Source organism: Patella vulgata, chromosome 6, assembly GCF_932274485.2.
Source record: "Patella vulgata chromosome 6, xgPatVulg1.2, whole genome shotgun sequence".
Lineage (NCBI taxonomy): Eukaryota > Metazoa > Mollusca > Gastropoda > Patellidae > Patella > Patella vulgata.
In genome coordinates this window covers 12,490,727-12,503,282 of record NC_065884.2, presented here as the reverse complement: position 1 = coordinate 12,503,282, position 12,556 = coordinate 12,490,727, and the positions used below count along the sequence as shown (strand labels likewise).

The following is a 12,556-nucleotide window of genomic DNA, read 5'->3' as shown; positions in this document are numbered from 1 at the left end:
TAAACCCAGGGGCGTCCCCCCTCCCCTCTCAGCTACATAAAAAAATTTGTAAAACAACAATTTTATCAGAAAATGTCATGGTCGTGTGCTTTATCCTTGATCATCGGATGGTGGGATGGGATGGGCATTCAAAGTGCGAGATAATGATACTGAAATAGGCCTATGTGATATCACAATTAATGAAATTGAATCACAATGTGATCCTTTTAATTCATTATAAAAATTAACTTCAAATGAGGTGTTTGATTTCTCTCTTTAAAAAGCTCAGTGTGTATGTATGCCTACGTAATCTGGAGACGATGATAGCATCATGCATTGTCAAGTGTCCAATTTCCTAAACAGTAACCTGGCAGACCCCCTCCTGCAAAGAATTCCTGGATCCGCCCCTGAAACCCCATTTTATTTCATTTCATTTATGTTTCATTGCCTATGATTACGTTGATTTCTTTCAGTCATACTATAAATCTGTTGATCAATATACCAGTTGATTTTTATGAAGAGTTACTGACACCATTAAATGAATGTGAAGTACGAGGTATTGAAAATAAAGAAGTGGAATATGATGGTAAAAACATGGAAGCCATTATCGTATTAATTCACTTTCTTGATAGACGACTTGATCGGGTGAGTTTTACTGGTTATTAATTATATATGTGACCCATGATAACAAAATGAGTTGCAAGTTTTTATACAATTATATGAACAAAAATGTTAAAATAAGCTAAGAATAACTTTTTAATGATATAACATGAGAATTGAAATTTTTAGATTTGACAAATAAACCAAACTTTTTTTTTATACTTTTAACCTATTTCTATTTCTGACTCATTTACTTGTCACATTAACAAAAATAATCTTTTAGAGGCATATACATTAATTTAGCATTTGTTTTTATTAAAGCCTGCCAAGAATATGAAAGAGAATTTAACTCCAATTCTGCATTGTTTATGTGAAGCTTGTAGACACATCAGACCCATCCGAAAGTTCTGTAGATCAAAGGTGCTGCCCCCGTTACGAGAGGATGTTAGAAGGTTACCAGAAGAGGGAACATCATTTAGAAATAGGTATTTAATCCATTTGTTCTAACTTCCTGAGGGTGGGGGGACAGGGTGGGGGGGGGGGCGGGGTTGTTGAATGGTTTGACGTGTGAGCGTTAGATTATAAGGTCTGTCATTGAGTCAAGTGGCGTGGATTCGATACCCCAATTGTACTTGACAAGGATTAGGGTCGTCTGTCTAACCTCCGGTGTTTTTTCTCCAGGTCCTCCAATCCTCCCATAGCTAAAGACCCCTACGCGCAAACGTATTATTGAAATAAAATTGAATCATGTGTAAGTCCCAAAATGACCTGATGTTGAGTGGACATTAAACGCCATTTCTCTCTCAAACTTCTCGATTACCACGGCCTCTATTCTAGCAAATTGGGGGGTTGGATGGCTGAATGGTTAGCGTGCGCGCGCTGTATCATAAAGTCTGTCATTGAGTCGACTGGCGTGATTTCGAATCCCCGGTTGTACGTGGCAAGGAGTAGGGTCGCCTGTCCAACCTCGTGGGTTTTCTCCGGGTCCTCCGGTTTCCTCCCACTGCTAAAGACCCCTACGCGCAAGCGAATTATTGAAAAAAAATTAAACCATTTGTTAGTCCCGAAATGACCTTGTTTGTGTCGAGTGGACGTTAAACCCCATCTCTCTCTCTCTCTCTATTCTAGCAAATTAAATACTTTTATGGGATGATTTCAAATTAACATTTCCTACATTGTAATTAAGAGGTGGCCATTGTCTAAAATTATTTCTGGAATTATTTTCAGATTATGTAAATTACTAACATCACCTGTGACAGAAGTGAAAGATTTGGCGGCACATTTTCTCTTTGTTCTATGTAAAGAGAATGGTAAGTTAAATTCACTAGTCTTTATCTATCTGGCTGTTCAAAGTCTCGATTCATCATTTTAAGCAATAGGAATCCCTTGAAAACTAAAATATTGTGAACAGTGAATCTCTAATAGGACATCTCTAATAGGACTATCAGCAAAGTCCAGCTTGGGCCAAATGAGCGCTGTGGGGCCCCTGTGTTTTAGGGGGCCCAGCAGTTCATGGCAAAAAGAGAAAAAAACTATTACATTCCAGATGAAAGTTCCACTCAGAGGTCTTGCAGCGTTATGGGCGGAGACTGGACGAGTTTGGTCTAAACCTTTAACGATCGCGATAGCTTGTATGCTAATTATGAGCCGTTATAAGATATAAGGTATAAGATAATCTTTTCATAACAGTAGGGGCTCCGTCATTCTAATCTGGCCAAGGGCCCACGCTCTGGTTAAGCTGGACTTTGACTATCGGTCCAAAAATGATTCAGTTCTGTTCAGTATTTACAAAGTTACGCTGAATTGAAGTTTCTTTGATCTACGCTGCTCACTAGGCAATAATCTCTCCGCCATTTTGTTGTGGGCGAACATAAATGATAGTCATTTTTTCAATCTGTTTGAATCCATGCCAGGATGTTATCTAGGATTGGTATTTTGATTTTGTTTTCTTAATTAAATGTTAAATAATCAATCTGAGTACATATTAGTGTAGATTAAGGCGTGAGAAATTGGATATTTTACAAATAAATGTAGTTTAAAATACCATGACATTTTCCCTTTCACATATCCAGACATTTTCCCAAATCAAGGGCAAATGAGATAAAAAAAAAATTTCTTTAAATTATTTAAATAATAAGTAGCAAAATTAAAATGTGTGGAAATGCTTGGTTGATCATCCTACATTTATTCAAGGAAATTCCAATGATTGAAAGGTTTATATAAACATATAAAAAATATAGGCCTAATCTGTTTCTCAAATACTCCCATGTCACTTAGAAGAGCCACTTGACTTGCTTTTATTTTAAAAAAATAAGAAATAAAAAAACAGTTTATTTAATAACTGCAATTAAATATTTTCCGCTGGTTACAGGAAGCAAACTGATATGTTAATGTTTGTATATTCTATTTGATGGATGATACATGATATTTTGTATATTCTATTTGATAGAAGCTACATGCTAATGTTGTATATTCAATTTGATAGATGTTCTATTTGATAGCTGTCATTGAGTCAACTGGCGTGGTTTCGAATCCCCGGTTGTATGTGACAAAGAGTAGGGTCACCTGTACAACCTCATGGGTTTTCTCCCGGTCCTCCGGTTTCCTCCCACTGCTAAAGACCCCTACACGCAAGCGAATTATTGAAATAAAATTAAACCATACGATAGTCCCGAAATGACCTAGTTTTTGTCGAGTGGAAGTTAAACCCCATTTCTCTCTCTCTCTCTCTATTTGATAGATGTTACATGATAATGTTGTATATTCTATTTGATAAATACTACATGTCAATATTTTATATTTTCAGTAACAAGAATGGTGAAGTATACAGGTTATGGTAATTGTGCTGGACTATTGTCTCAATTTGGTCTGTTAAAAACAGACCCAGCTAAAATCATGGGAGACTACTCCAGTGATTCGGAAGATTCAGAGACTGAAGAATATACACAGCTTAAAGACAAGTAAGGAAGAAATCTCTTAATATAAGACAGGACTGTTGTAATCGAGAAAGTAGAGAGAGAAAGAGAAATGGGGTTTAACATCCACTTGACACAAACTAGGTCATTTTGGAATTAACATTTCATGAAAATATACGCATTGGTGTGCACCTAAAAAAAAAACAACCTTGATCATTGGAATTTGAAATAAGAGTTAGCTATAACGCTTCATGCAGGTAAAATATCCCTCACAGCACACTGGATGGTATAGGCTCCTCTTCATTAGCCCAGTCGGTGCAGAAAAGTAGGATGTTTAACCCCATTTTATTTGATTTATTAATTTGTTTTATAGAGTAAATCCTGTAACTGGATGTTATGAAGAACCACGAGCTGATCCAATGGCTGGTATGTCTGATGAACAGAAAGAATATGAAGCAATGAGGTTATTGGATGCAATGGATAAATTACAATTGTAAGTAACAACAATATGTGAGCAATGACAACAAAATGAGTCTTAAGTCGCAAGTCGACGTTTACGATAATAATAATATATGAACAAAAATAATGAAATTTAATTTGCTTTATTGACAAATCTGAACTTTTATCTTTCGTGTTATATCATTAAAAATAATTTTTATCTTATTTTATCAATTTTTTTTCATATTGTAAGACTTTCGACTCATTTTGCTATCACAGGCCACTAATATATTATATTATTAAATTTATACATTTTAACACACAGAAAATTGAAACATAGTTTCATTCTTACAAAAAAAAAAGTTTGCATTAATTTAACAACTGTTATTACTCAGGATTTAATTGTTTAAATCATGGAGATCAACTCTTGATAGACCAATGAGTAACAAAGAAATTATAATATTGGAGTTGTTTCCCTTGACTCATTATTCGCCCAAGAAATAAAATCTATTTCTCTATCTTGGTAACAAAATTGGTGATAGGTTTCTGAGAAATTAAGAAGAATTAGCTATGTCTGTGCTGCATTTCATTTCATTGTGCATGCCCAGGAATCGCAATAAGTTTGTTTCCCTTCATTAGAGGGAGCCACGAGGCTAAGTAAATAAGACGCTGGCTCGCTTTTCTGGAGGTCGCGTATTCGATCCCTGCATTGGCCGAGAAAGTTCATCAGGATTTTCTGACTTCGTTTCCGCTTGTCAGTGTTGCAGCCCGGAGGGCCTGACAAGGACAAATGTCTAGTCGTTTGGATGGGACAAAAAACTGAGGTCCTGTATATACATCCGCATGTACGTAAAAGATCCCTTGGCAGTTGGAATTTGATATAAGAGTAGGATATAGTGTCGCTGCCTGGGCAAAATTTCCCTCATAGCACACTGTATGGCATATGCTTGTCTTCATTAGCCCAGTCGGTGGAGAACAGTAGGATGTTAAATCCCATTTCATTTTATTTGTTTCAATATGGATTATCTCTCCTTTTTAATCTACCCAAAAATCCATTTCGCAATAATTTCAATTTTTACAAATTTAACTTCATTAATGTTATCATTTGTTTTGTAGACAAGGCATAATTCAACCAAGTCGTATAGGACCAGATGGTAGACCGGTTCCTATATCTCATGTACTGGAACTAACAGAAAACCAAGGTGCAGCAGCCAATAATGAGTCACAGAAGAACGATGCTGATTAATTTATACATATATATATCTATATTCTATTAACACATACATACACTTTCTGCTATTTTTAACTGAGCTATATGAGATTCATTTAATCTGTTGTCTTTAGCTGTTCGTTTGTCAACCCTACTCAACTGGACGTCATCTCCTTTAGTTATTACCAACCGGGGGAGGACTAGGCCTTGAATCGTCAGATGTGGTACTAAGGACCATAGGGGTAAGATACCCATCAGCCCTCGATTGAATATTTTTTTCTTCAAATAAATAAAATTTATCTTTCCATCCGAAGAGGAAAATGATCTTTGCATGGGGTGTGGGAAAGGTGAATCAAGCTAGTTTCTATTTCTCATCATGTCCCATATTCTTAGCCGCAGTGAGGTCCCAATTAAACCAGCTTTGATTCTGCTACCAAATAAAATAAAACTATCAATTTGTGATGAATAGATATTTGATACATGCCACTAAAAGGGGGCATGGGTGGCCAAATCGTTAATAAAAGGTCTGTCATTGAGTCAAGTGGGGTGGTTTCAATCCCCCACTTGCATGTGACAAGGAATAAGGTCATCTGTCCAACCTTAAGGATTTTCTCCAGGACCTCTGGTTTCCTCCCACTGCTAAAGACCCCTATGTGCAAGCAAATTATTGAAATAAAATTGAAATAAGTCCAAACATGACCTAGTTTGTGTCGAGTGGAGTTAGACCTCATTTCTCTCTCTTTCCCACTAAGAGAAGCTTGACATGAATTTTTAAGTTGGTTGGTATTAAGAAGATGTTGAGTTGAGTAATAAGGGACCGTTACAAAATATCCACATTTGCATCCAAATGAATAACGCAGGGATAGAATATCTCCAATCATCTACAGCACCGATGGAGGAAAAACATGTTGAAAAATATGGATTTTGATGAAAGTTTAAGACAAAATAACCAGCATTTAATTTGATCATTTTCAATCCACGGTGTTGTTCCACACACAGGTTTATTATTTAGAGGTAAATTTTGAAATTTTGCAACGGTCCATTAGATTGATATACAGCTGTTATTGTGTTATAAATTGCCATGATATAATACAGTATTTTATATTATTTATTGTTATATATAAGATAACTCTCACGATATACAATGTATAATTAAGTGTGTTATTTATTATAGAGTTAAATAACGTCTCACAATAACAATATACAGTGTATAATTAAGTGTGTTATTTATTATACAGGTTGTTATGATATATAATATATACATTATACAGGTTGCTATGGTATATAGTATATACATTATACAGGTTGCTATGGTATATAGTATATAATATACATTGTACTGGTAACTATGGTATATAGTATATACATTATACAGTGTGCTAAGATATATAGTATATACATTATTCTGGTTGCTATGGTATATAGTATATACATTATACTTGTGGCTATGGTATGTAGTATATACATCATACTTGTGGCTATGGTATATAGTATATTCATAATACAGGTTGCTATGGTATATAGTATATACGTTATACAGTTTACTATGGTATAAAGTATATGCACTATACAGGTTGCTATGGTATATACATTATTATTATTATTATAACAGATTATATACCATATATACCTACACAATTCAATGGTTCAGTCATGGATCAAGCTTATAGTATGGCTCCCACTAGACTTAAGATTATACACAGTTGAGTGGTTCAGTCGTTCTGAACCTGTATCAAACTTTATATGCCTCCTAGTAAATATTGAAATATCTTTTTCATATTAATAGCAGTAAACAGTCCAAAAAGAAAAGAAAATCTAGAATTATCATCAGCATATAAACTTAGATTTAGTTTATAAATATAGCTTTGATCTGATATAGTATCAAAATATTGTGCTTTTGAATCTCTTTATGTATGGTGTATATTGATAATAAAACATTTATTTATAATCATAATTAATATGATAATACTTAATTGAATGTTGGACATGTTGGGTCTCAGTTAATTAGGACTATATAAATAAAGAATATCAACTTCCAAATGATATACAGGGCACATGTTGGGTCTTAGTTAATTAGGACTGTATATAAAAACGTCAACTTTCAAATGATATAAGAAAAATATGTGGGTCTCAGTTTATTAGGTATTATAAAAAAAAACAACAGTTTCCAAATGATATATATATATATATATACAGAACAGATCTGTCAACATCGTGGGTTTTCTCTGGGTCTTCTGGTGTCTTCCCACTGCTAAAGACCCATATGCGCAAGCGCAATTATTGAAATATAATTGTACTATATGTTAATCCCGAAATGACCAATATTTATCTCTCTTTGTAAATGAAAATGCTTGTTTATAAATGTGGAGCTTGGGACACAACATATTTAAGCATGTTAATTAGCACACTGTGCACCGTAACTTTGATTTTCATTGACTCTCGATCTATGTCCAATATTCGAATCATCTTTAGTGTTCATATGTAGAGTATTTATTGGATGTGCACTACAAAATGTTCAAAATCATGTGTACTGAATATAAACTGCATGTATGTTCAGTTTTATATTCTATTGGCCAACATTAGTCTGGAATGTTACAAATTTAATGACTAATATAACAGTACTATAAGCATCATCTGTCGGTAGGATAACATCAAAATGTTGTTGGCCAACATTAGTCTGGAATGTTACAAAGTTTAACATGACTCATCTATCAGTACCATATGCACCATCTGTGTTACTATAACATCAAAATGTTATTGGCTAACATTAGTCTGGAATGTTACAAAGGTTAATGACAACAGTACAAAACAAATACATTGTTATTGACCAACCTTAATCTGGAATGTTACAAAGTTTAATGACTCATCTGACGGCACCACAACACAAAAACATTGTTATTGACCAAAACTGGTGTGTTACAAAGCTTAATAATTAATCTGTCAGAAGTATAACATAACAGTCAATGGTTCATTTGAATAGATACTATGTTTGTCAATTACTAAAAGCTATTAAAACAACAAAATGAATGTATTTAACACTTTATTTTGATCTAAATTAAAGAGGTTTAGCACCTTTAAACTAGTATGAGGTCATTCATTCTGTGTCTAATCAAAGAGGTTTAACTCACTTTAAATTGGTATTGGGTCATTCTGTGTCTAATCCTTTACTGTGCTACAGACAGCCAAATTTCAGATATCATATCTCAGTAACGGTTACTTCGATCACGCTGAAATTGGAATATCATATTTATCAGCCAGCATATGAGCATATAAACCAAATTTACAGGAAAATCAAAGGATGTATTATTCATTATTTTGGGGTTATTTCACCTCTTCACATTATTCAGGCTCTCAGAGTCTTCTGAATATTACTCAACTCACAACACATGGTGGAAGTAGAAATATTAGTATTGTTAATCATTTAGGGGAGGATAAGGCGCTAAATTTGTTTTAAAACAAATTGTATACAGTAATTATCTATAGCTTGTCAATACTCACGGTTGTTATTTTTTGGTGCTGGCATCTTCATTAGATATTGTATATTGTAATTTATTTAGGATACAGGGGCTTCATACTTGTGTTCACAAGCTCCTGTGATTTAGGAAACATTTCGTAGATTTAGTTAATATTTTGATCAAATTAATTTTGACCATAATTGGAGTTGGCTCTGAAATATTTCGCTATAATTATGTGTATTGTGATTATGTAAGTTTGATTTTTTTGTCAACATTGGCTCACTGTATCATTGTCAATGCAGCACCATAACCAAATCAGTTAATTTGATCAGAGTGACAAATGCAGTCTATTACGCAAGCCTGGAGATAAGGCACCGGTCACAGACTTTGTCATGTACAAATTATCACATAAATATTATTTAGAACCCTGGGCCCCATTTCTCGAAATCTTAACTAAAGATAAAATCCAAATTTTAGTAGGTACTTCAGTTTTGATTGGCTAAGCACTAAAATCAATCTGTTATCCAATCAAATTACTAAAATTTGCATTTTATCTTACTTAAAATTTCGTGAAACGGGCCCCTGGACATAAGGCACCTTGTCACAGACATTTTCAGGCACAAATTATTAGACAATGTATATGTTATAATATATACGTAGTGGGATAATTTGTGTCTGTGCGAGGTGCCGTATGTTCGGGCTTGCAGTTTCATTTTCTGGATATTATTGTCCAAACAGTTGAATCTGTAGAACAGTATGGTCAGTGCAGAGTAAGGTCACAACCATTTGATTTTTTGGTTGTCGGAAACGACTGTTTACATTTTTTTTCTTAATTTGTAAGGAAAAAAACATATTTAAATACCAAAAGTACTTGGTTGCACTATTCAAAAGCTCTTCGGTGCAAATATTGAAATTTTAAATTAAACATTTTTTTCATGCGGCTATTTGTTGATCAAGACTCTGAATAACTGAAAATTAACTTGATGTAGCCTAAAATCAAGTGAATCAATTAAGATGTTAGATATATAGTTAAATAATGATTTTCTTCTGGATTTTATGATGTTTTGTGTATAATCTTGCCAAAGAAAATTAATTAAATAAATAATTCTTAAGATTTATTGCTTCAAATCAAATAGCTTATAAAATATGTATTCATATTGTATTTAAGCTAGATTAAAATAGCATATCGGTGAACAATTGGCGCCACAGGCCTACCGTTCAAGGGGGATATTTTGAATATTATTATGGTTATAATGTTCCAACAGAAAATTGTATATGATTTGAACTGTAGGGTCTTAAAGATATTGGGAATTATTGAGCATGGCTGGGTAGTAGCAAAAGAAATAGCTAGTGGGCCCCATCTTCCTAGGGTCCACGCACCAGCTCATTCTCAGTTGCTTTTGGAATGGGATATTGTCTGGGTGTTGGTGAACCCAAAGTCACAAGAAATGGCTCCTCACCCCCTTCTCTCCCCCACTTGCTAATTCTCGGTCGCTTTTTTGCCAGTGTTAAAAATAAACTTCTTTAGATATGATATATACTGTATAGCTTTTGACCCTTTTGTGGGGAAGGAGGAAGTGTATAGGCTACTCCTTGGGGATGATACTCGATTGAACGTCTTGGAATTGAATTCTCTCAATCCTCCAAATAGTGACAATCGAGTGAAAAGGTGGATTTCGGATCACAACACATAAGAAAATATCTCAACCAACCATATTCGTTGCGTTTAATTACGTCACGATTCTACTCACACCACCTTCGTTGTCCGACTCGGAGAACTGTGACTGGGTTGAATTCGGCGTCACTCGATGGCAATTCTTCTCCCCGTTCTGGACGTTCCGGACTGACAATCGGGCATACCCCAATTGTGATTAGCATGCTGATAACCTGTCTCTAATATATCTACATAATATACTAAAAGATCAAATTTTAATGAATTGTTGTTGTATTGTATATAATGATTATGACTGTTATTATTTTATATTGTGTAATTAGCTGTGATATATTTACTGTGGTTTATGTTCATATAGTCAGTTATCTCCCTTTATTTCACCAAGCCCTGGAAGGCGTTTGATTGGACCGATTCCGAATTCTGCATTTGAGGGTTAACAGGTACGCATGTTTAAAATGCTTGGAATAAGATTTCATATTTAGACAGACAGAAGGGATAATTATAGAGGTTAGCAAAGTTTTTTCAGAACAAATCGGAATTCGGAACTGCTGCAATTAAACATCTTGATAATAATCACCTGCTCTGATATATGTTATTTCATTTTCAACTGTTCATTATTTATTTACTACTAATCAAAGTTCAGTATTTAAGTTCAGGAAAGATGTCATTGAGGGGTTGTTAGAAGATGCTCCCATTTACATTTGTGCTGTTGATCTTCTTATTAGGGATGTTTTATAAAGGTATTTGTAAGATGCTGATAAAATGGATGGGGTTAAAGATGGCAGCCACCAGTTGTTCCCCTTTTGGCATTTTCACTCTGTGTTATTAGGGATTTTTACAAAGGTATTTGTAAGATGTTGATAAAATGGATAGGGTTGGCTAAAGATAATCGCGTGTTAAACATGGCACCCACCCGTTGCTTCCCTTTTGGCATTGTCACGCTGTGTTTGTTATTTTTCTTGCCTGCATATTTCCGTAATGGTTTTATTATCCCGGCTGCCCTTACTATTTGTTTTTGATATAATCAGGCAGGTTGAACTAAGCAATAAATTGTCAAAATTATTTAACATGCTCAAATACTTCAGGCAAGTTTTAACGCATAATGTAACCGTAAGACCTATACATTAAACCAACAGGTCAACTTGGATGATCCTGTGAAAATCTAATCCCTTTAATCTGGTATTTAAAATACAATTCAGTTTTATATCCTTACATTCATAATAACACCATTTTATGGATTTACCTCTTCGTGTTCTATTACATGCAACGTTTCAACACTCTTACAGGTATCTTACTCAAGTCAGAAAAACATTGAGCTCTCTCTCTCGGTCCTCATGATACTTATTTCTGACAGATGTCGGAGATGGGAGCGTCAGATAATTGAGATATGGCTTAAGGGCGGGGCGAATGTACGCACTGTCAGGATACAGGAATTTTCGTCAATTCATGTTGATGATAAAGGGCGTAAGACACCCTGGAATAATTGTAAGAGATGGTCGTTCCCTGAAATAATTCTAAGAGGTGGTTACTACCCTGGAATGGTATAGATATACCACTATTAACAACGTCAGACCCTATCCTGGCAGACATGCCCCAAATGGCTATCACAGGCTCGATTGAGAGAGGACAGATATTTCGGACTGCTCTGAACGTAAATTTATATCACAGTACTAGTATCATGTTGACCACAATCTTTAGCTAGTCAAAGTAAATGTATCTTTTGTTGTATGTATATATACTGATGTATTAAACTGAATTTAATGGTAAAACTATTTTTTTTTGTATTCATAAAACACCCTTTTCAGTTTGGTGGCTGAACTAAAGACATGAAATGAAATGGGGTTTAACGTACTTCTTTTCTGTACCGATGGGCAATTGAAGGCGGGGTTACGCCATACAGTGTGTTATGAGACAAATTTTCCCCGTACAGCGTCGCTATGCTCTACTCTTATTTCGAATTCAAACTGTCAAGGGTTCTTTTACGTGCACACTAATATGTATACATGATTTGGTTTTTCGTCCCATCCGAACGACTAGACACTGCCATTGTCAGCCCCCCCCCCCGTCCTGCACCACTGACGGGTTTGGTCGCAGGACTGAAAACCTTTGGGAACAACGATTCAAACAGCGCCGACACTCTACAGACAGCAAGATCAAGAACGTTAAAAGATCTTTCTGTGGCTAGGGTGAAGAGTAGTAGAACTTCAGGTGCACACAAAGTTGTTTTGTCTGCATTGAGATCAACGTTCACACAGAGTTGTTTTGTCTGTATTGAGATCAACGTTCA

The 12,556-nt window shown here is 34.9% G+C and overlaps 1 protein-coding gene across 1 annotated transcript in view; it reads left to right on the top strand.

The window, feature by feature from the left end:
- Window positions 1-12,038, top strand: part of LOC126825264 (synembryn-A) — a 33,062-nt gene extending 21,024 nt beyond the window's left edge. Inside the window, exons 9-14 of the mRNA XM_050554848.1 lie at window positions 453-624; window positions 901-1,064; window positions 1,807-1,889; window positions 3,386-3,539; window positions 3,868-3,987; window positions 5,049-12,038. Of these exons, the coding sequence (XP_050410805.1) occupies window positions 453-624; window positions 901-1,064; window positions 1,807-1,889; window positions 3,386-3,539; window positions 3,868-3,987; window positions 5,049-5,178 (823 nt within the window). The 3' untranslated portion in view covers window positions 5,179-12,038. The remainder of the gene's footprint in view (window positions 1-452; window positions 625-900; window positions 1,065-1,806; window positions 1,890-3,385; window positions 3,540-3,867; window positions 3,988-5,048) is intronic.
- The last annotated feature ends 518 nt before the right edge of the window (window positions 12,039-12,556 follow it).